Genomic DNA, 22869 nt, shown 5'->3' on the forward strand with positions numbered 1-22869 from the left:
GACTGAGGTTCAGACAGGTTAAGAAGCTTGTCTGCGGTGGTGATCGGCGTGACTGGTGGCTGGGACTCTGGCCACCACCACTCGACGACATGGTCTCTGACCCACCTGTGCCACCTGCCTCCGCCAGAGCCAGAAAGCCTCTTGAGACAGGAGAGCAAAACTGCCCGCAGTGAGTAGGGAGGCTGCATTAGGTGCGCTGTGCTCTCCGTCACTGGCTACGGGAAGTTGTACGTTCTAAAGCCAGACAAGGTGTTTTAGGAGCCATTCTTTGTAAAGTTGTGGCATTTACGGTAAAAGATCCTAACTCCTTTGGAGATTTGGAATTTGCCTTTACTGGTAGGGACTTTTAGATATTTCTGTCACCTCCAATAATGCATCCCCAGTGCTGTTACTGTCACTCCTGAAGGCGTATTTTACCTGTATCTTAGAAATTCCCAAATATTACAGGCAAACTGAGGGTTCGTGAGCATTTTAATAGCACTGTTTAGACATAAACTATTTTTTACATCGTCATTCATTTATTTATTTATTGCTAACATGAATTCAAAGCAAGTACGCAACTGCTTTTATGCCAGAGCAGATCAGGAAATCAAGACACAACTGTCATCAACTCTTAATCTTCGGAGAACAACATCTCCACGAGGTTGGCCTGGAGACACTCGGATTCCACCAGTTTTTGAGGCTGTAAGAGAAGAGCAGTCTAATCTTAACCCACAGCTACAAAAACGTCATTAGGGAGGGAAGGAGTTGTTCTTCCTTGAGTTAACACAAATCTTCGGATGGAGAAACCATGCTATTCAAAGACCATCATCTAGTTGTAACAAGTCTTATTAGGTAGTTCTAATAACTATTTGCCTTAAGATAAATCATTAAAATACTCAGCTCCGTGGACTAAAACAAGAGACAGCAAGCCCAGCGCCATCGCCTTCCCTCAACTCGTTAGTTTAGAACTCGTTAGTTTTGGCCATGGCCAAACTGGAGGAGGGGCCTTCTTTGTAGCCAGAATCCTGAAGTCAGTAGAAAACAACCATTGATGCTAGTATTTTAAGGAATTACGTTAACCAACTTTCTTGAGCAGTGCTTAGAGAATTTTAAAACAGAGTGGCTTTCACAAAGCATGAAAAAGACCTAATACTTAAGATACTGGCATTTTTAATAGTTTATTTGATTGCCCATAGGGATGGACAGCCAAGCTGTGCATTTTAATAGATCCCCACTGGGAGCAAACATCAAGATCTTTTAAAATCTGAATCCAGAACAGGAGTTTTGACGGGGGCAGTTGTAGTCCCGCCACAATGACACGACAGACACTTACTGTTCCGTATTTAAGGAGTGTAGGCACCGCAGTTACTTTCAGGTTTTTTCTGAACTCGTTATTTGGATCTTTCCAACTGTTTCGAAAAAGAAAAAGTGATTATGGGTAACATTTACTTGGTTTCTCCCCATTTAATATTTGATAGATTCCTACATTTAGTCTTTCAGTAATCACTGGTTTCTTTGTAAATGTTTGTAAAAGCTTGAGGACTAGGACTTTAATAGTGTCTGATTGTTTGACTTGCCCGACCGCCCTAAGCATGCAGACCCTTAGTCGCCGAGGCCCTTCCGCCTAGCCTAAGTGCGCGAGTCTAGCATCCGGGACAGGAGGGACTGCACACGGGCACTTACTAAGGTTTCTCTCCCACTTGGCAGTAGATGAACACACATCCTTCACTGACGTGCTTCAGCCCCTCTCGCACGACTGGCTCCGCTTTAAAACAAAAGTTGATATGAAATAATTACTCATGGGCTCTAGAATCCGGCACCGAGGAACAGCGTCCTTCCCCCCTCCCTTCCGTCTTCGCTCAAGTCCTCAGCCCGTAACTGAGGTCGACCAGAAAACCACTTGAAGGCCGAGGGCCAGATCCGAGGGCAGATGGGCCCCCGCGCCACGGGCACCTAGAACGCTGCGGGGCGTCCTCGCTGACGGCGGACGACCGGCTCCCCTGTCCCGGACACACGAGGCGCACCGGGGACGGGACAGGTGTTCGGGGACTGGATGCGCGCGGTATCCGGGTCGAGCGGCGGGGAGGGTCGGCGAGCCCCCTCGTCTGGCTCTCGCTCGGCTCCCACGCCGCGGGCCCCGAGTCCCGGCCTCTCACCCTGCACGCAGTCGGGGCACCAGCTCTTCCCGCCGGCGTCCTTGGAGCCGGTAAAGTAGGCGAAGATGGTCTTGCCGCGGTGCTGCTCCACCGCCCGGCTGAACTCCTCGAAGCCGGACACGCTCACCACCTCGTAGCCGGCCATCGGGAGGGCGCGCCGCGCACCGCCGGCCGGGTCTCCGGGAGGCGCCGCCGCGGGACGGGGCGGGGAGCGGCCGCTTCCGGGGGCGCGGCCGGCGGGGCTCCACGGCGCTACGGGAGCCGGGGGCGGCCACAAGGCCTCCGCGCCGCGTCCCGCCTCCGGCTGTGGCTGGCCCGTGCCCTCCGTGCTGGCTCTGCGCAGGCACCCGGGCTTCTGCCCCAGCCTCCCCGGCCCGGGCCCCATGGGCGGCGGCTGCCCACCCTGCCGCCGTGCAGCCCCGGGACCCCTAGGCGGCTCGGGAGCCCTAACGGCTCCCAGGCCGCCCTGCGCCCGTTGCTATGGCGACCGCGCGAGCGGCCGGAAGCGCGGCCTAGCCGGCCCCCCCGCCCGCTCCCCGGTAGCCGCGCCGCGCCCCAGGCCAGGTGGGCTCGGGCCGGGGCCGGGGGGACTCTGGGAAGCCGCGCCCGGACTCGTGGGCCCGGGGGACAGGAGCCCCTGAGCCGCGGCCGGCCCCGCCGCTCGCGGGCCCCGTCACCGCCGCTCCTGCGGAGCTCGGGGGGCCGGGGCCGAGCGCGTGCGTGCGTGTGTGCGGCGGCCCCGGCGGCGGGCGGCGGGCGGGGGGCCGAGCGGGGCGGCGCGGGCGGGCCTGCAGCCATGAGCGGGGCGGCGGGCCGCTGCGTGGGGCCCAGCCGGCCGGGGCGCGGGCGCGGGAGGCCGTGGGGGAAGAGGGGCGCCGCGGGGGCGCCGCGCGGCCGGGGAGCGGGGCGCCGGGCGACGACCTCGGCGTGGGACACGCGCTGCGTGAGCGCAGAGAGGCTGCGAGACTGTCGGCGGCCCCGGGGGAGGAGAGCGGAGGCCGACGCGGCCGGGGCGGCGGGGGCCAACGGGCCGGAGGCCTCGGAGACCGCCGGCGCCGCAGGCTCGGCGGAGGCCGCGGGGGACCCGGGCGCCGTGTGGGTGGACGGCGCGGTGGGGGAGCCCCAGGTGGTGGGGCCTGTCGGGTCGGTGTGGGTGACGGGCACCGGCGGGGAGGAGGACGGGGCGCCTTACCGGAGCCCCCGGGGCTGTGAGCGGAAAGGCCGCCCGGGATCCATGGGGCACGAGAGCATCCTGGAGCTGTGGCTGAAGGTGCAGGCTATGCGGGCGGCGGCGGGGTGCGGGGAGGGAAGCAGAGTGGAGCTCCACCCGGTGCCCGCGGGAGAGGGCCCGGTTGACAGGGGCGTCCCCGGCAGGGCCTCCTGGGTGGAGACCAGCCGGGGTGGTCTCACGGGGCCCTGGGTGAAGGGACAGGCTCGGGCAATGCCCAGGGCCTCGGGAGTGTCCACAGGCGTTGGGCCCGGGGCGGGTTGTGAGAGGGTCCCAGGCCTGTGCGGGCGGGGACAGGCGGCTGGCCTGCTGCCTGGGGGTGTGCCTGGGATGGTGCCCTACCTGCTGGGGAGAGGACAGGCCGCGGGGTGGCCCACGCCTGTGGACAGGGAGAGGGGCTGGGGGAGTGCCCCTGGTCCGTGGGGCAGAGGGCAGTCCCTGCAGGTGCCGGGGGCTCCTGGCCCAGAGACCGTCTGTGGGGACACCCCGGGCTCATGGAGAGGAGGGCAGGCTTCGAGGGTGCTGCCTGATGCTGTGGGGGCGCCCGGCAGGGTGGAGGAGGAAGCCAGCTGTGCAGGTGCCCTGGGCGCGTGGCGGAACGGACAGGCCGTGGAGGGGATGGGGTCTGGGGGTGCTCCTGGCACGTGGGGCACTGGACAGCCCGTGGGGGTGCCTTGCGCTGTTGAAGAGGAAGCTAGATGTGGGGGTGACCCAGGATTCAGGGAACGGGGGCAGGCTGTGTGGGTAGAGACCGGCTCTGGAGGGGACCCGGGTTCCTGGGCAGCCGCACACGCCGCAGAGGCATGCGGTCCTGCCGAGCTGCAGGTGGGCCCTGGAGGCGCTCCAGGCCTGTGGAGTGTGGAGCAGGGCCTGGGGGTGCCCACGGCCCTGGGGAGGGAGACGGGCTGCGGGAGCATCCCTGGTGTGTGGGGGACCCAGCAGCCGGTGGGGGCAGCAGTGGCGGGACCAGGGGCCCTGGGAGGACAGGCGGGTTACGGGGCTGCCCCAGGCCTGTGGGACGGGCAGCGGGCCCTGGGGGCGCCGGGGGTGGTTGCGGGGGACACAGGCTGTGGGGGTGTTGTGAGCCTGTGGGACGGGAGGCAGGCTCTGGGGGAGCAGGAGACCCTGCTGCCCGCAGCGTTGGGGGCACCCGGGCCTGCGGGTCAAGAGGCCGGCCCCAGGGACGTGTCTTGTCTGTGCAGAAGGAGACAGGCAGAGGGGCTGCCTGGGGCCGCAGTCCTGCCCAGGCACAGGTGCGGCCCGGGGGGGTTCGCGAGGGCGCCTGCGGCCGTGCCCACCGCCGTGTGGGTGTCCGGCTCCACGTGCCAGGACGGTGGCTCTCGAGGTGGCTTGAGCCTGTGCGACGGCGTCTCTGCTGCCCTGTTACCTGTGGCTCCCGAGGGGCCGTGGTCTGCGGGGGAGACTGCGGCTTCTGCAGCTTTCCCAGGCCCGTGGGAGAGGGGGCAGGCCATCGGGGGTCCTGAAGCGCCCGGGCTTGCGGGGCAGGAGACGGGTTCTGGGGGTGTGCCGAGACCTTGGGGACGGAGACCGAGTGCAGGGGCGTCTGCCGCTGCCCCGGTGCCCGTGGCTCCCAGGACGCCCCGGCCGGTCCGGGAGGAGTCCACCCCCGGGGGTGTCGCAGGCCTGTGGGGGGAGAGGGACACGGTGCAAGCACCCGTAGACGCCAGGGGTCCCTCACGGGTGGGGCTGCCCCCCAGCGCCGGGATGCCTGGGCCCACGGGGGAGAGGCTGGGCCCGGGGGGCCCCTCCGGCTCGCTGGGAGGGGGGCAGGCTGCTGAGATGCCTGGGGCCGAGGGGGTGCCCACGGCGGCGGGGGCCCCCGGGCCGATGATGGCCAATGCCAGCTGTGGGGATGTCTCGGGCGTGTGGGGACAGAGACCGGTGACGGAGGGACCTGCGGATGGCCTGTGGAGGAGAAGAGCCAGCGGGCTGGTCCCTGAGGCTGCCAGGGTGCCCCTGCCTTTGGGGGTGCTCGCGGCTGTGGGGGTGCCCGCAGCGGGGCGCGTGCCTGCCGTGGTGTGGGTGACTGGGTGTGCCGGGGAAGAAGCCGCCGAGGCTGCTGCCGGCCTCCCAGCGTCCAGGACGCCGTCTGCGGAGGGAGCTGGGGCTTCGTGGGGGGAGGCGGGAGGCAGACAGGCAGTGGGGGCGCCTCTTGCCCACGGGTGCGGGACCCGGTCCTGGAGCTGCCCGCGGCCCCCAGGGGAAGAGAGCCACTGTGAGAACGTGCCTGCGGCCTCAGGGACAAGAGGCCCTGTGCCCCCGGTTGCAGGGCAGGAGACGGGCATCGGCCATTTCAGAGGTCACCCGCAGCAGAGTGGGGGGGCACAGGCCGGAGGAGCGTCTGCAGTGAGGGTCCGGGGGAGCCCTTTGGGGGAGGACAGGTTGAGGGGGGCCTTCTCATAGCACGTGTAGGGAATGGGGTGGGGGGTGTCCTGGGCTCTTTGGGAGGGGACAGGCTGGGGGAGGTTGGTCCTGGGTTGTAGATGGAGGCGCAGGCCGTAGGGGTGTCTTGGGGATCTGGGACAGATGCTTTGTGGAGGCTTCCTGGGTCTATCGGGTGACAAGTTAGGAGGTGTCCTGGAGCAGTGGGGAAGGGACAGGTTGCAGAGAGAGGGGCGTCCCAGTAATGTGTATAGGGGAACAGTGGGGTGGGTGTCACTGGACTCTGTGTACGTGTGTGTGTGTGTGTGTGTGTGTGTGTGTCAGTCACTCGAGGTATCCTGCAACGGGGGGCCGGGGCGGGGGGGGGGGGGGTGGTCACCTAGTGTTTCCGTAGTGCAGCCCTGAGTCCTAGGCCTTTGGCTTCTGGGGAAAGTGTCGGCCACATAGAACTCGCAGGGGCCCCGGCCCCAGCTCTGCGGGCTCCTCCGTTCTGCGGCGGCTGCCCTGGACTGTGGTGACCGTGGTGACAAAAGCCAGCGGGACTGCCTCACCCCCGTGCCCTCCCGTCTTCGTTGTCGCTCTCGTCTCTGCAGCTGTGGGAACAGGGAATCTTGAACAGCTGCCCTTCTGTTCCTACACGTGTATCTGTCTTGAAGCAAATCCAGTCTACAGACCTTGGGTTTACTCAAAAGCTTAAATTAGGGATTTTTTTTTTTTAAACCTGGATTTCCCAATTGATTTGCTGTAGGATTCTTTGAGAGCACAAACACACCAGTACGTCTAAAATGAATCGGTTTGTGGAAAATCAGCTTAATTCAACAGACGTTGAGCTCAATTATCTGCTCTGCTCAAAACCCTGTATCGTGGGGAATCTCAGAGCAGCAGGACCGGGCCCGGCCCCCCGGGAAGTTGGCATAGCTGGAAGGCTGGGGCCTGGCCTTGAAGTAGGTCAATAACAGAGACCGGTGTGTGGTCGGCACGCCACGAGGCAGGCGTGATCGGCGTCTGAGGAGGCGGTCCGAGACAGCGGGGTGAGCGCGGCCACGTCCCTACAAATCCTGACAAAACGCTTTCCGGGCTGCCAGCTCACGGGGTGCGTGTGGGGGGTGTGGGGTTGCAGGTCTGGGGGCCCTTCCACTACTCAGTGGCAGATGCTGGCAGGGATCTCGGTGTTCTGACCCCGAGGCCTCACCCGGAGCCGGTCGGCTCTGCCCTGCCGAGCTAGCCCAGGGAGTGAGCACGCCGCCCTTCGCCGAGTGGCTAGGGTTTGCTCACGCAGACTGAGCAGAAGGCTGCCTGGTTCCCGTGGCAGAGCCGTTTCTGGAGTAACGCCTCACTGGTGGCCCTTGAGGTTTGGGCTCGACGGGTAGCCACTCACACGGTGTCCCCCGTTCTCTTGGAAAGGAGGATTCCAAAAGGGAAGACGCTTTTGTGGAGGACCCTGGCCGGTACCTTCCCGGAGCACCCGCTGGTCAGCGCGAGGCTGCTGCGGGCCTCCTCTAGAGTACTGTCCTCTGAGGGTGGCATGGTGTCCCCTCCTTCCGGTGTTTGATCGCCCTTGGTCTGAAAGCAGCCTCCTCCCGTTGCAGGCGATGACCGATGACCGATGCCCGTAGGTGGGCTCTCGCCAGCGCTCCGCCCTCTGACGGAACGGGCCGGGGCAGGTCGGCTCCCCGCCGTGCTCATCTAGCCTGGCGTCCCACTGGACGGGAGGAGTGAGCAGCCAGCGCCAGACCCAGGTACTTCTGTCGTCTTGTCTTCAGGTTTTTAGCGCGACGCGTTTGGAACAGAAGCTGCAAGAAAAAGACGGCCAACGCCTTTTAAACCACCTTCGAGATCCGACACTTTGAGCGGCGTGTGCTGTTCTGCCCTCCGGTGTTTGGGGAGCCGTTTCAAAGCCAGCTGCGGCCGTCAGCACACTCCACTGCTAAGTGTTTTAGAGCACTCTTGCTTACGCACTATCACACCTAAGAAAATGGACAAAGGCGATTCCGTAACATCACTTAATAACCAGTTACCGTCCGGCTTCACCTGGTCGCTACCGAAATACGTTTCCCTCCGACAGCGAACTTAGGAAAATCTTCACACAGCAAAGCCGAGTTCTACAGGGAACGCCCGAGTTCCGTTACTGTCCACTAGTTTCCTTGCGTGTCTGTTCTCCAGTCTGTCCTCCGCAATCCACTCACCGGCGCGTCGCACGTTCTGAAATGCACAGCGTGAGCTGCAGACCCGGCGCCGTGCGGAGTCGCCCTCCAGAACTGACCCTTGGAACTTACTCTCGGAATTTCCGCTTTCCCTCGATGCAAACTTTAGGTCTGAGTTGGATACCTCAGAATGTACACATCTTGTCACGTTTGCTGAGTTTAGACCAACGTGTACACAGGTGTCACTCGTGCCTCTGTCAAGATAGAGATCTTTTCCATGGCTCCAGAAAGTTCTCTCACGCCCCTTCCTACCCTTCGCAGGCAGCCATTCTGGTTCTTTCCACCGTGGGTTAATTTTGCCCATTCTAAGTAGAACCATATCGCGCCTACTCTTTGACGTAAGGCTTCTTTCAGTGGGTGTGACCCTCTCTCTGTCCTTACGTGGGTCGTGGTCTGTTGCTTTGTAACAAGCCAACCTCTCGTGTGGGTCTTTACAGGTGGAGCTGCCGTGGACATTCTTGTACACGTTTGTAAACATGTTTGCGTTTCTGTTGTGTAAATGCCCGGGAGTGAGATCGCCGGGTCACAAGGCAGGGGTGTGTTTAGTTTTCTAACAAACCAGCGGACCTTTCTCCTGGGCTGTGCCGCTTCCCGTCCCTACCGGCGGCGATGGGCACCCTGGCCCCTTTGCCAGCCCGGCGGTGTTTGTGTTCATTAGGGCCGTTCTGGTGAGCGTGGCGTAACTGCTCCGTGTGGTTTTCACCCAGGAAAGTTACAGCGGCCGTACCCAGAATTCCTGGGTGCCCCGCTCCTACTCCCGGATTCCCCACATGCTAACACTTCTGTTACGTTTTCCCTCCCTCCCTCCCTCCCTCCCTCCGTTCTCGGTCTCTCCCTCTCTACACACGCGTGTTGCAGGCACACACATACATGCACACCTGCTCACACATACGCACATACACATCCACACGCGCATGCACACGCATTTTCTAAACTGGCAAAGTACGAGTGGCAGCCGCGGTACCTTTTTACCACTAAGGACTTGGTGTGTATTTCCTGAAGACAAGGACTCACTTCTCTTACGTAGTCATAACGTGGTGATGGAAATCAGGACGCACACGTGAGGACAGTGTGGCCATGTGATGTTCAGGCCGTCCTGAGGTTTTGTGAGTTGGCCCAATGATGTCCTTTACAGTGAAAGGAACCAGGGTCACCGAGCTGCGGGACTCATCATGTTTGCTTAGCTCCTCGGGTCTGAACAGTTTCTGAGACTTTGTATTTCACAACATCAACATTCTTGACAAATGCAAGCCAGTTATTTGGCGACTTTCCATCCGTTTGGGTTTGCCCGACCTTTCTAGTGACCTTCGGGTTATACACCCGTGGCAGGAAAACCCCAATGTGATGCTGAGTCCTCGTGTGTCCCGTTGGGAGGTACGCGTGTCGACCTCGTCAGTCCCCCACCCGGCAGTGTTCACTCCAGCCCCGGGATGAGGGTGACGGTGGCACCCGCCAGGCTTCCCCTGTAAAGTCGCTGGCCCGTTCACCTTCCGCAGTCGGCGGTGTCTGACTTTGAGACCTTGTTCACCCCTTTCACCCCTAGACTGATCTCCTAGTTCAGCCTTCATTGGTACTTTTTACCCTGACGGTTGCTACATGGTGACTGACCTCTTGGTATCAGAGCAGATTCATCGAGCCTGGCCGTGTCCGGGAGGGTACTGAGAAGGGCCCCGACCTGGCCAAGTGGGAGCCCCTCCAGGCTGACTCCGCTGCCCCTTCACACGTCTCTGTCGATCTGTGGCCGCATTTGGTATAAAAAGGTATTCCGGGGCCAGCATGTTTTTCCCCTGTCCCAGCCCCGGAATTGGCCATCCTCCTCCCTCTGGTGGAGAATGGAAGTTAGAACTCACATGTGGGTACTGAGTAGGCACACTGATTCCCGGGGGCTCTCGTGCGAGGCCGTCCTGGAGGACAGAAGTGGGGACAGGCGTCCGTACCCGTGTGCCTGTGCACTTCTGCGTGGAGATCGACACGGGCGGTGCACCCCGCCTCCCCCGCCCCCGAGCCCGGGCCAGCTCACGCGCACGCTGTCCGTGGCAGCCCGGCACCTCCCGTTTGTGACTCCTGTCATCAACCCCAGTTATCCACATGTCGTGTCTGCTCGGTCTCAGAACGTGCAGGGATTTCACTGCCGCAATCTCATCTGTACCTCCCCAGGCAGAGCCCCGCCCTCAAGAGCTCAGCATTGTTTTAACCCGAGGCTGCATAACCTAGCTACTCAGGTTTATTTTTCTTACCCCTCACTCCGTGTGGTTATGTTACTCATTACAAATTCAGTTTGGTGCACGGGTTTCTGTTAGTATTCATTTTCAGGGTTTTCCTTTATTCTTACGGATTTTGTTCCTTCCCTTCCTGCCTCCCTGTCTGCTCCATGTGACACGTTAGCGGGGCCCCCCGTGTGCCGACGCCAGAAGGCGTCGGAGAGTGTGATCCCCTCCCGCACCTCCTCCGTCCCGCCCTCCCACACCCCACGCACGTACCTGACCAAGTCAGTCTCTGACGTTCCGTTCCTAGGTTTCTTGGCACAAGTGATCAGACGCACGTGTATCTTGTCATGAGAGATCCGTTCCCCGCTCGAAGGGTAGCCGTCACGGACCGTCTTTGTGCACCGGCCTTTTGCACGGAGCAGGGTGTCTCAGCACCGCCTGCTGGCGTTTAGAGAGGGGTGCACACGGAGGCTCACTCTTTCTTCCTTCTTCCAAGTGCTCCCAGTTGACTCGGCCGCTCTCCTACATGGACCTGCAGGTGGGTTCTGCACTTTGCAGTTACCAGCAGGGACCCCCTGTCACCAGTGTGGTGGCTGCGGGGGGGTGGAGGGGGGAGCGCCTGTGGACCTGTCCCCGGGGCCGGGCGGGGACCCCCTGTCACCAGTGTGGTGGCTGCGGGGGGGTGGGGGGGGGGGGAACGCCTGTGGACCTGTCCCCGGGGCCGGGCGGGGGACCCCCTGTCACCAGTGTGGTGGCTGCGGGGGGGTGGGGGGGGGGGAGCGCCTGTGGGCCTGTCCCCGGGGCTGGGCCCTGCCTACAGCTCTACCTGCCACAGCACGGCCTCCCCTCTCCCTTGTTGCGGTCGGCTGCTGGTTCAGTGTGTTTTCAATTTGTATTTTTATGAGATTGACCAACTTTTCCTATGTTACAGTGTCGTGTTTGTATCTTTGTGTATAGTTGGTCTGCTCCTGTGTTTCCCGTTTCCTGCTGTTGTGATCTTTTTTCACCTCCCTTTTAGACACGTGTTGATATAGGGGACACTTTGTATTTATAAATACTTCTAAGTTTTCAGCTCTTTGATTTTGGTTATGGTGTTTAAAAAAATTTTTTTAGTATTTATTTCTCTTAGAGAGAGAGAAAGAGTACGCGCACAGGGGAGGTTCAGAGAGAGAGGGAGACCCAGAATCCGAAGCAGGCTCCGGGCTCCGAGCTGTCAGCACAGAGCCCGACGCGGGGCTCGAACCCACGAACTGGGAGACCGTGACCTGAGCCGAAGTTGGACGCTAACCGACTGAGCCACCCAGGCACCCCTATGGGGGGGTTTATCTGAAAGTGACTCTTTGTCACGTGATCACACGTGTGCACCTTCTTACGAGAGCCCAGAGGCCGTCCCCAGATTAAAGGCATCATGGAGTGTGCACAGACCCTCGGGGCCGTTTGCTGCATGGGGCCTGTGGTTGTGAAATCATTTGTTCCCCTTGACTCGGTAATCCCAGAACAGGTGTTTCGTCGTAGGAAATGCTTTAAAATGAGGGAAAATAAATGCGTGGCGATATTAATGGAAGTAATGTGTCCGTTGGTGGAAAAATGAGAACCGTGTAAATGGTTAATAGGGTTACAGCTCAGCTGAGCATGAAAAGGCCATTCATGGGAGTTTGGAAAGCGCAGCCATGGAAAATAACGAAAACAGTAGGCTACGGAAGTGCCCGTGTTCATTAAGGGAAAGACAAAACAAAACTCACTTGTGTCAGGATTAAAACTGACCAAAACTGAAGCCCGCGTAGGAGGCGTGCGGGGACCATGGGGACCAGGTGCGCTGAGGTGCAGGGTGGGGTGGCGCGGCCAGCAGGTGGGCGGCTGGGCGTCCACAGCGGCGTCAGCCAGGCTCAGCATGGACGGCGGCGCCTCTCCCGGAACCTGGCGCTTGGAGGCGAGGCAGAGACCAGGGCACGAGGGGCTCTCCGGCCGCCGTGTGGGGCTTTGCCTTTCGGAGGAGGATCCCGCGTGCTGCCGGGCAGCGGTGGGGACACGGGGGAGCCGGGGGCATGCGAGAGTGGCCGCTTCTGTCCACGCACAAGGAGAATGCGTCTCAACAGGGACGCTCGGGTGGGGAGAGCACACCCTCCCACGTGGTGCAGTGTGTTCTCACGCGCTCCCGCCTCTGTTTGCCTTTTTTTTAAGAACCAGCTGCAGTTTAACAGGAGTGTTCCTGCACATTCCAGTAACTTGGCCGCGCGCTATTCCTGCCCCGACGCGATCAGAATCGAGAAACTGACGCACTCGTCCGGCGAGTCCTACCGTGGCGGGGATCCGGGCCTCAGAGCCGGGCCTGACGTGAGCGGCTCGGCCTCCTTCTCCGTCATCTCCGAGGAGAGGCTCAGCTATGCCGTCCACCTGGCCAAGAGGGATGTGAGGCGCAGGCAGTTCGAACAGCACGTGAGACAGCAGCGTCTCAGAAGCGAGCCCCAAACCTCTCAGAGGTGGGGACACCCCGAGCACAAGGTGCCTGAGCACAGGGAACAGAGGAAGGAGGCAAGGAGCCGGGAAATGTGTCACTGCAGCCACGAGACGTGCGGGCAGGGAGCTTCCTGCTCGGGTGCGAAGGTTCACCTGTGTACCCCTCAGCCGGGGCAGCCCCCTGCCCTGGAGCCGGGGCCCCAGCCGCACACCAGGACAGGTGGCCCGCGGGGCCTGCTGGGGGTGCAGAGACTCCAGGAGGAGCTGACCACTTGCGTCCGTAGGATGGAAGAAGTAATTAAAAGAGGTGAGAGCAACAGGGCTCGTCACTTGGATGGGAGGCTGAGAGCGGGGGGGGGGGGGGGGGGGGGGGTAGCACACACACACTCCCTCGGGACCCCCGCCCCCAGGAGCCTGAGCACCGGTGACAAGGCACGCGGACTTTGACCGCACGCGCGGGAGGGCTTTCTTCCTGGCGACCTTGCCCCGGCCTGGCCCCTGCTCCCGGCCATTCGCCCCTGCAGGTGACCCCCCCGACCCCCCCACCCGCGGTCCTCCGGCTCCTGGATGCAGGCGACCCTTCTTCATCCAGAAGCCCTTCTGGCAAAATTGTTTGTGCTCTGTTGAACAAGGAGCGTGATGTGTGTGTATTTCCACAAAGTCTTTTAACGTGACAGTGCCGGGGCTGGGGCGTGTGGGACGTCTGACCGCTGACCACCGGGCACAAGGGAGGGCGCGTGGGCGTCACAGACCGGTTCCACAGCTGTTCAGCGTTCTTTTCGCCCCGCGTTTGCCTGGGGCGCGAGGGCTAGGGCTGTGCTAGCTGCTCTGACTGCAGGGGCTCGAGGAGCCGGTGCTGGGATCCGCTCGGGGTCCGCTGTGGCCCTGGGCCTTGCAGGTGACTCCGTGCACGTCTTGTGCGCGCGTCAGGAGGGGGGCAAGGTGCCTCTTACAAAACCAGCTGTGATTGGATGCGCTAGGACAGAGATACGTCGCTGAGGAGGTTGTGGCCAGGAAAAGTGATGCTTGTTTCTGACCTTCCGTGGGGCCAGCTAACGGTGGGGGACGCGGGGGAGTAACAGCTGCAGAATTTACAGGGTCTGAGACAAAACACAGTTGCGTGGGGAAAAGAGTTCCTGCCTGTCCTGGGCCAGAAGGGACACCCCCCTGCGGTCTCCGTGAAGAGCGTGGTACCGGGCGCGGTTCAGACACCCTTGCACCAGCTCGACAGCGCTCCTGCTGCTCGGGGCTCTGGTGGAGTCCGGGCTGTTGGGGGACAGAGCCACAGGGCCCTGCTCTGATGATACGGCCTGACGCGGGCACTAGAGAGAGCTCCCCAAGCCCTGGGGAGGGGCTGAGTCGGGTGTTTGCTCATTTGTTTTTTAGTTCAACATTTCAGGTTGTCGCAAGTCCGTACCTTGTTTTTGTTTTTGTTTTTGTTTTTTTTTTAGCGTTTATTTATTTTTGAGAGAGAGAGAGACAGAAACAGAGCATGAGTGGGTGAGGGGGGCAGAAAGAGAGGGAGACACAGAATCCAAATCAGGCTCCAGGCTCTGAGCTGCCAGCACAGAGCTCGACACGGCTCAAACTCCAGAGCTGTGAGATCATGACCTGAGCCAAAGTCGGACGCTCAACTGACTGAGCCCCCAGGCGCCCCATACCTTCTAAACTATAGCAACAACATCACCACAATCGACAGCAAATAGGTACAAAAACCTACAGTGCGTACTTGAATCAGGTGTGTGCACTTGCTTGCGGACTGGGAGCAGCTCGCCCCGTCCTCGGGTCCCTCCAGGGGCTGTGACGCGCCTGGCTGTGCTTCCCAGGTGTGGCCGGACACCGGCTGTTCCGTTAACCCCCCCCACCCCCCCCCCCCCCCCCCCTGCCTGAGCCGGATGCCGTCCCCTACGTCCACGGTGCCCGTGCTGTGAGCCCACACGAGACCCAAGCGGTCTGGCTCCCGGGCTCCCGGGAGACAGCGTCTGTATCTACAACTCCCGATTTCAGAGTTTTGCTTTTTTCAAAATGAACGTTTTTCATCATTTGGCTTTTTGGTGAGTAAGTGTTGAATACTTGAGTTTATAAACTACACTTGGACGAGGAAAACGTTGCTTTTCCGGCTTTGTGTGCTGGAGTTTGTGGAAGAGCTGGTTTTGGATGAACGTATTTGGGAACCGCGTCTAGAGGAAGGGATGCCTGCATGCCCCTCGGAATCTTCCAGAAGCAGAGTCTTTGAGCCCGTGTTTGGAGGACGTGGAGTGCCCGGTGGACCAGGGTGTGCTCGGTGAGCAGCGTGTGAAGGCTGTGGGCAGCCCAGCAGCCTTACTGTGTCGGTGCAAAGATGTCTCTTTTAGATTCAGGATGAGAAAGTGTCAAAGGAATCTTGTCAAGCATAAAAATAAGCCGATAAAGGATTTTTGAGAAATTAGAAAGCATTACAGGTTTTGGCTCGATAGGAAGAATTTTAAAGCGGTAAGTGACGCTTCACGGTGGCGTAGACTGTCCACTGGGGTCTGGTTGCGGTCCTTTCCGCGTGGAGGGCCTGTGAGGCCTTCACGCCTCTTCCGTGCGTGAGCTACGCACACGCCCGCACGGTCCTCGTTTCTTGGCCGGTGAAAAGTGTTTTATGGGAGCCCCATTTTTTTTTTTTTTTTTTTTAAATAAAAGCAGAGGTCTCCAACTGTATCATCTTTGGGAATAATTGAAAATTTTATAAGTTTCCATCTGTAGTGAGTAATCCACTTTCGGGGAAACGATGTTTGCAGATAGAACGGAAGAAGCTTTGGAACCGGATGAGGAGCAGCGAGCCCGCGTCAGGAGGCAGGAACAGGCCGTGCGCTGTGCCCGGATGCTGTACTCCCTGCAGCAGCAGGTGCGGAGGGTGGGGGCGCCGGCCGCCAGGGCCCCACCGTCTCTGGAGCGCTAGCACACTGGGTCGTTTGTGAGGCCGGATCTCCTGGACGTGCGGACATATGACTCCTTTTCCTTTTGCCACCTGCCTTTCTTTACGTTTGTGTATTACGTGCATACGGCCCAACTCTTTAGCGGTTTTTGGCTTTTTGGGGTCATAGGTTCTTGGGAATCCAGTAAAAGCCCTGAGTCCTTTCCCCGGAAAACAGTGCTTGTACGGCACGTATTTCTGCGGACACAGGCCGGTCAGGTACCCTGGAGCCCCCGTCCCAGCTACAAGCCGCAGCCCGAGAGGAAATCTCGTGTCTGTGACGCACTGCACACGCAGTAACAGTAAACACTGGTTGTCTTTACCCAGTGGTGAGGAATGGGGGCCGTGTCGAGGGTCTCGGGATGCCTTTCGTGGCGATAAACAGACAGTCATGTTCTTTATGTTGCAGCTAGATTGTTTTTAAACATCTGTTGTTGTTGTTTTTGTAAATGTTTATTTATTTTTGAGAGAGAGACAGGGTACAAGTGGGGCAGGGGCAGAGACAAGGAGACCCAGAACCCGAAGCAGGCACCAGGCTCCGAGCTGTCAGCCCAGAGCCCAACGCGGGGCTCGAACCCACAAACCGCGAGATCATGACCTGAGCCGAAGTTCTATGTTGTAACCAACTGAGCCACCCGGGCGCCCCATAACATTTATTTATTTTTGAGAGACAGGGCACGAGTGGCAGAGGGAACAGAGAGAGAGGGAGACAGAATCGGAAGCAGGCTCCAGACTCTGAGCTGTCAGCACAGAGCCCAACGTGGGGCTTGAACCCACGAACGTTGAGATCATGACCTGAACCGAAGTCAGACGCTTGACGGACTGAGCCACCCAGGCGCCCCTTAAATGTCTGTTTTAACTTTGGTGCCTCACTCTTTAATCCACGTTTACTGCATTTCCAGTCACTTAAATCCCATGTTGGCTTTATTGCTTGAACCAGAAACTGGATGTTTTCATTGAAAGGAAGTGCCCTAGTCTGATTTTGCTCTGCATTCTTCTGGGGTTTGGTTTCAGTCCTGAACCCACACTGCCGCCATAGAGATTGTTCCGGAACACGCATCTGACCCTGTGGGAGCTCTCTGAGGCACAGGGTGGACCCCGTGCTCTGGCGTGGCCCTCCCCCCTTTCCAGGGCCGCCTCCGCCTTCGCTCCTTCACGTTATGTTCCCGCGATGCCGGGGACCTGGGGTGGAAGGTGGGCACTGTGCCGTGTTCACCACCTGGGGCTCCGAGCCGGGGCGCTGCTCCAGGTACGTGAGTGAAGAGCCTTGTGTGAATTCAAGTGCCGTGATTTAAACAGTGGTCGTAGTTGGACAAGACATGCTCTGTCCTCTTTTACCAAAAAGTCGTGTGGAAAGATACTGAGTTTTCACTTCTCCCCCTTTATGAAACAGGTGAAAGAAATCCAGGAAGAATTGGATAAATTGAGTCCACGTAAGATTAAACATACCGAGAAGGTAGGCTGCGGAGTGGTGTGGTTGACCTTTATTCCTTGTAAGTGCATCTCCGGTGTTTGGCGGGTACCGTGTAGGGGTGCCCTGCGCTCGCTTGCAGAGCCTTAGTGAGGGCCGAGCAGAGTAAATATTCTGAATTCGGGGTCGCCTTCCAAGGAACAGAGTCTGAAAATAGATTTTTGTTGCTGTTGTTGCTGCTGGTGTAAGAAACTGACAATAGGAAGGAAAAGATCCTTTGCCACGAGGGAAGGTTTCAACGTTTTAATCCCCTTTACCGTGAAGAAGTTTCACAACAGAAACAGTTGTCTGTAGAAGGAAGACAGGCCGTCAATGTCGGTGAGGGTGGGTTAATGTTGACAAGTTCTGAGTTTCGAAATAACTTCCCATCTGTCCCCCCTCGCCAGTCGTGGGCGATGTCCCGGCTGGCGGCTGCCCACCGAAGCGCCATCCGGGCCCTGCAGGTGTTTGTGACCCAGTTCGCCGACCGCGGGGAGCGGCCCCTCCCTGCCCGGTGCAGGGAGCTGGGCGGCCTCATTCGCCAGCTCTCGCTCTGCTCCGCCAAGCTGGACGCCGACTCCTCTGTGTCCGAGGTGGTCATAGACATCCTGCGGCAGATCGAGGTATGACGAAGCGGACTCCAGGTTTTGTTCAGAGTGCTTTGCGTCTGAGGGAAGCAATGTTTTCCATCGCCCGGTTTCGTTGGGATTCACAGAGACGACCAGACAGACCGGCCGCCTAGCGGTGAAGCCTTGCGGAGGACGGGGGCAGCCCTTCGTTTTTATTTTGTGGCTTTTACAGTCTGGTCTGTAAAGTTGCATTTCACTTGTTTGAGAACGGGCGGCTCGGTATAGAACACACAGCGACCGTTAACCGGGTCCGTTGATTAACCGGAACGCTCCATTCCCTGACCACACCATCCGGGAAAGAATTTTACTGGCACAGGAAAGGGGAGAGTACAGCAGTCTTCTGCCAGTGCTTGGAGGAGGGCACCAGCAGGCAGCTAGCGGGCAAGAGGAAATTGGCAAGAAAGGTTGATTTGGGGCAAGAAGAGATGCTTGTCTATGAGCGCGCAGCTTCGAGGCTTGTGGCTGGAGACCTCTGGAAACCACAGCCGGCAGGTGCGAGTCAGGATGGGGTAGGGTCTTGCGTTGTTGCTGGTGACAGTGCCTTCGTCCTCGTGGCCCTCGGAAGCTTGCCGAGTGCCACCACGTGAGCCTGCCACCCGTCCCTGACGCGGCCCGTGGGCTGCAGGGGTTTCCGGAGCGCTGTGTCCTGGTGACAGGTCACCGAGATGCCAGCGGGATCTCACTGCCCCGCACGTCCGCCCACAGACGGAAGGCGAGCTCCGTGTCAGTGTGACCTGGGAGGGAGGGGGCGCTGGAGGGGGAGTTCCGGGTGGGTGACGCCCTCGGTGGCCCTCGTGGCCCCTCTGCCCTGACCGTTGTGGCAGCCGGCACGGCGCGTGTGGTTTGCAGGTGGTGTAGGGAGAGCTCGCTCTGGGATGGCTCAGACCTGTGGACGGCGTGGCAGGCCACGGGTGCTCTGCCCACTAGAAGCATTTGTTGGCCACGCTGATCTGCTCGGAGGACACGTGTTTACAATTCTGGAAAGGGCCTCAAGGGGCTACCCGGTGCTTTCCCCGACTTTGCAGGGGTACCGGAACCTAACCTTTCCTAAACCCGATGTCCGCCCACTCCGACTTTGGAAATCCTCGGTAGTGCAGGACGTTCCTTCTGTCTCGTTGAGGAGCCGTGCCGTCCCACGGCCCGCTGCCACCCGGAGGACGTCTCCCTGCCATGCTCACTTGTGCCCGATGCGTCCAGACCGGGCGATGGGTGGGGGCACTCAGGAGAGTGTGCGTCTCTTTTAGGAAGGGGGCACAGGCGTCCTCCCTCTGGGGTGGGTGAGTGACCGAGGTCGCTGGGCATGTGGAGTAGTTGATGGAAACGTATATAAAATGCGGTTCGTTTGCACGCTGAAAATACTGTTGGAGTGTATGAGATGTTTATTGAGAATTAAAATGCTTGTAAAGCGTTATGTTCTGAAGACTATGGTTAGTTTCTAAAATGTGGTGATCCTTATTTTTAAGATTTGGTTGCCTTTAAAAGTGGTCACATTCTTCATCTTTTTGCCGTTGGTTTTAGCGAACTAAACGTGTAAAAGAACGCGCAGAATCCTTCTGATTAGACAGATGTCCTCAGTAAAAAAGTTTTCAGATTAAGTTAAACAACAATTGGACGACCATGAGAGTTGGCCGTTTAACGGCACGTTTATCCGGAGACCTCGCTTTTAGTTTTGTGGTCAGCAGTCAGACTTTTGTGAGACACACTAAGAGAACACTGGTTTCGCGGCAGGCTTTGGAGTCCCTCCTGGAAAAGAAACTGTCACCAAAAAAGGTGAAGAAATGTTTCCCGGAAGTTCAGACCAGGTTTCCCGTTGGTGGCCACAGGGCCTTGGAGAGATGGCGGAGTTCTTCGCCAAAAGGCGAGAGGAGACCCCTCCTAGCAAAGGAGATACTTCTGCAGGACGCGCGACAACCTTCCAGGGCAAACAGGCTTCTTGCTGGTATGTGTCCTGAAATGTTTGTGCGTGTCTGGTCCACAGCAGGTGCACTTGAACCCCCAAAGCCAGTAGCAAGCCAGCCGCATCCTCGGGTGGGAAGCTGGAGGATCCCCCACAGGGGAGGGAGGGTCCCCCGTGGAGGAGGGTCCCCCATTGTGGAGGGTGCTCCATTGGAGGGAGGGTCCCCATGGAGGAGGGTCCCCCGTTGGAGGGAGGTACAAACTGTGAAATGGTGACCTGAGCTGAAATCAAGAGTTGGTTGCTTAACCGACTGAGCCACCCAGTCGCCCCGTAAATTTTTTAATTTTAAGTAAGTTCCACTACCAATGTGGGGCTTGAACTCAAGACCCTGAGATCAAGAGTCGCATGCTCCACCGACTGAGCCAGCCAGGTGCTCTCCCCTCTTTTTAAATTTAAGTGAAACTTATTACATATGCATGTATGTATGTACGTACGGTTTATGTATGTATGTATGTATGTATGTATTTATTTATTTAGAAAAAGAGAGTGAGCAGGGGAGGGGCAGAAAGAGAGGGAAAGAGAGAATTCCCAAGGAGGCTCTGCGCTGACAGCCTGGGGCTCGAACTCCCAAACTGTGAGGTCATGACCTGAGCCAAAATCGAGAGTTGGATGCTTAACCAACCGACCCTCCCAGGCGCCCTGAATGTAGATGGTTTTATTTCTTTTCTCCTCACAAGTTGAATGTCATGTGTGTGTCATGTCAAATTAGGAGCCAGTGAAAGTTTTGAGAGGTGACAGTTAAATATTTACATTTTAGCAAAACCACACTTGGTAGCCAGGTGGGGTGATCGAGGACAAAGAAGGGGTCGGTCAGGAGCCGGCATTATTATAGCCACAGGAAGGAGCGCGCGTGGGAGGTGGGCCTCGGTGCCTCCCCGTGTGGGTCCGCGTGGGAGTCAAGGGCGAGGAGTGGTCTTGGCAGCAAAACGCCTCTGTGTGTCCGGGCTGGAGGTCTGGAGTTCGTCTGAGGGGACGCTCGCTTGTCACCAACTTGAGTAGCACGTCCGTTTGTCCTTCTGAATTGTCCCTGCAGATAAGTGTCAGCCTGGGGCAGCACCTGCAGCGACCCAGCGGTCCGCGAACGGGAACGGGCTTGGTGTGAGGGGCGCGGACATCCGTCCGGAAGGGGCCCCTCCTGCTCCGGACCACAGCGCGAGCCTCCCGGCAGAGCCCGTGGCCGTGGCGAGAGCGGGAGCAGCGGCCTGGAGGCCCGGGGCGGGGAGCATACCGCCCAGGAAGAAGGAGGCACCGGTGGGGCCGCCGCAGGTAGGGACGCTCCCTCCCTTGGCTGCGCGGCCACGGTCACGGGCTGGTCGGCGGTGCCGCCCGAGCCCCTGAGCCCACCATCCGGGCTGAGCTGACTTTGCTCGGCTCCCAATAGTTTTTCCTTATTTTTTTTAAAAAAAAGATAACAGTTTTTAATGTTGCTGTGACCACCAGACGTTCTCTCTCGTCCTGGTTTGGAGAGGTCGGAACGAATTTGATTCCGAGGTCTTGACTGGGCAGGCTACTTTAACATGCAGTTTTTTCTGCTTCTGCTTTGGAAGTGTGAAATTGGGGGGGCTTGAGGTTTGGTTCCTGCTGAAGATAAATATCGATAAATACTAACCACTCGGTATGAAGAGGCGTCCAAGGGTCAGTGCTTTCCGGCAGGTCTTTGGGAGCCAGCTGGCTTGAGGCTACGTTACGTTTTAAGCTTCTGTTTACAGTGTGGCCGAACCAGCCGGAAGACCGCCTTCCCGCCTAGCCACCCCTCATGTGGTCCCTGCCACTGGATGGGCGAGCGCGGGCTTCCACAGCCACCCTGCCCTGCGTGTGGTCAGGTGGCCCCAGGCACGGTGACTGATAGACCCTGGCTTGGGCCAGGTCTCGCTCCTTTCCACACAGTCCTGGGGTGGGGAGGGCAGTCGCTGGGAGGTCAGGACCCAGCCTGCCCGAGGGCAGCCGGCGCCGTAGCCTGGAGAGCGCCTTCTGCTGCTTCTACAGCGGCCCGTCCAGCCTCCTGGAAACACGGGAAAGCAGCTCCCATTTTATGGATGAGACACCTAAGACTCAGAGGTTAAGGGTCTTCACCAAGAATACCATGCGGATGATCTCTTCTTTGTGTTTGTTTAATTAGAGAAAAACGTAAACATAAACATATATACGCACTCACATATATATACACACATACATACGTGTATATTGTACACATGCGCACACGCATAACTCACGTGTATATCATGCACACGTAATACACACGTGTATGTTATACACACACGGTACGTATGTTTATTATATGGCATACATATACGTGCGTGTATATTAGACTGACACACATGTACATGCACGCACACGCATGCATATTATGCACATGTGCAACACGTATGTACACGCACGTATGCTATACACACATCCACGCATACACAAAGGCAGCAAATCCAGGGACTCCATCTGTACACGCACACACATGCACATATACGCACACATACGTGTATGTTACACACACACATATTAAAAGGTGGCAAATCCAGGGGCTCCACCTGTAAACCCCCGCCCCCACCCGGGGGGTTCAGTGTGACGCGCACCCGCCCCCAAATTTGCCACAGCGCTTTCCAGTCAGGGGTCTGGTGCAGCGTGGGGACGCCCGAAGCTCCCGTTAGCCAGAGGTTAAAACGAGCCTCTTTGATACGCGTTTGGCTTCAGGGTTCATGTTTCTCTCCTACAGGGACCCCTCAGAGCTGAGGACCGTCGGCCGCCCCAAGGCCGCGGCAAAAGCAGACTGCAGCGCACGACCGTGTCATCCAGGCTGAAAAGGAGCCAGCAGCCAGTGAGGGACCTCAGGGCACCCTGGGTGCCTCCAAACCCCACGTCCCCACCAGCGTCCCCCAAATGGTACGTGATCGCGCTCTCCCTCCTTGGGTCAAGGGTGACCTAGCGCCGTAGAGCTGGTGAAGCGGCCGCCGTGGTTCCCGTGAGGAAGAAAAGCTTAGCTGGGTGAGAAACACGCGAGCGCTTTGTGTCTAGAGGATGACGGTTCCTCTCTCCTCCGTGGCTGTGGGTGAGCGGGCCGCCCTGACCCGCCGTGGGCGTGTGGTCCCGTGGGGGGGTCGCAGGCGCGCCCCCACCTGTCTCCACGCGGTGGATTCAGTGACCTGAGGCCAGGAGCCGTGCGCCTCCCACAGCTGGCGCGGGGCCTGACCCCTCACTGTCCTTGGGGGGCTATCACTAAACCTTTGCCGAATGAGTGAATGTTTAGAAATAATTCTGACTCTA

At 58.9% G+C, this 22869-nt stretch overlaps 3 protein-coding genes across 17 annotated transcripts in view; 2 read left to right on the forward strand and 1 right to left on the reverse strand.

Moving 5' to 3' along the window:
- Nucleotides 1–453: 453 nt before the first annotated feature.
- TXNDC17 (thioredoxin domain containing 17) lies at nucleotides 454–2370 on the reverse strand. The gene is made up of 4 exons (XM_047831745.1): nucleotides 2139–2370; nucleotides 1666–1747; nucleotides 1316–1391; nucleotides 454–682 (listed from the first exon to the last, which is right to left on the reverse strand). The coding sequence occupies exons 1-4, from the start codon at nucleotides 2281–2283 to the stop codon at nucleotides 614–616; spliced, it is 372 nt and encodes a 123-aa protein (XP_047687701.1). The 5' UTR covers nucleotides 2284–2370; the 3' UTR covers nucleotides 454–613.
- Nucleotides 2371–2440: 70 nt separating this feature from the next.
- The window catches only part of KIAA0753 (KIAA0753 ortholog), a 42928-nt gene continuing 22499 nt past the window's right edge, over nucleotides 2441–22869 (forward strand). For 5 of the 15 annotated variants that reach the window (XR_007146666.1, XR_007146677.1, XM_047831734.1 and 2 more), the window contains exons 1-10: nucleotides 5848–6800; nucleotides 7359–9733; nucleotides 10488–10718; nucleotides 12362–12944; nucleotides 15403–15509; nucleotides 16972–17034; nucleotides 17436–17651; nucleotides 19386–19596; nucleotides 20648–20880; nucleotides 22322–22488. Coding sequence is in view for 3 of the 15 variants with exons in the window: in XM_047831734.1 (XP_047687690.1) it covers nucleotides 10707–10718; nucleotides 12362–12944; nucleotides 15403–15509; nucleotides 16972–17034; nucleotides 17436–17651; nucleotides 19386–19596; nucleotides 20648–20880; nucleotides 22322–22488 (1592 nt within the window). In the remaining 12 variants the exon portion in view is untranslated. Of the gene's footprint in view, nucleotides 2703–5847; nucleotides 6863–7173; nucleotides 7241–7358; nucleotides 9734–10487; nucleotides 10719–12361; nucleotides 12945–15402; nucleotides 15510–16971; nucleotides 17652–19385; nucleotides 19597–20647; nucleotides 20881–22321; nucleotides 22489–22869 lie in introns of those variants that run through there. The other 10 variants (XR_007146670.1, XR_007146672.1, XR_007146673.1 and 7 more) reach the window with 10 other exon arrangements.
- LOC125151811 (collagen alpha-1(I) chain) lies at nucleotides 2935–5790 on the forward strand. The gene has a single exon (XM_047833270.1). The coding sequence runs from the start codon at nucleotides 2935–2937 to the stop codon at nucleotides 5788–5790; it is 2856 nt and encodes a 951-aa protein (XP_047689226.1).

This window comes from Prionailurus viverrinus, chromosome E1, assembly GCF_022837055.1.
Source record: "Prionailurus viverrinus isolate Anna chromosome E1, UM_Priviv_1.0, whole genome shotgun sequence".
Classification (NCBI taxonomy): Eukaryota; Metazoa; Chordata; class Mammalia; order Carnivora; family Felidae; genus Prionailurus; species Prionailurus viverrinus.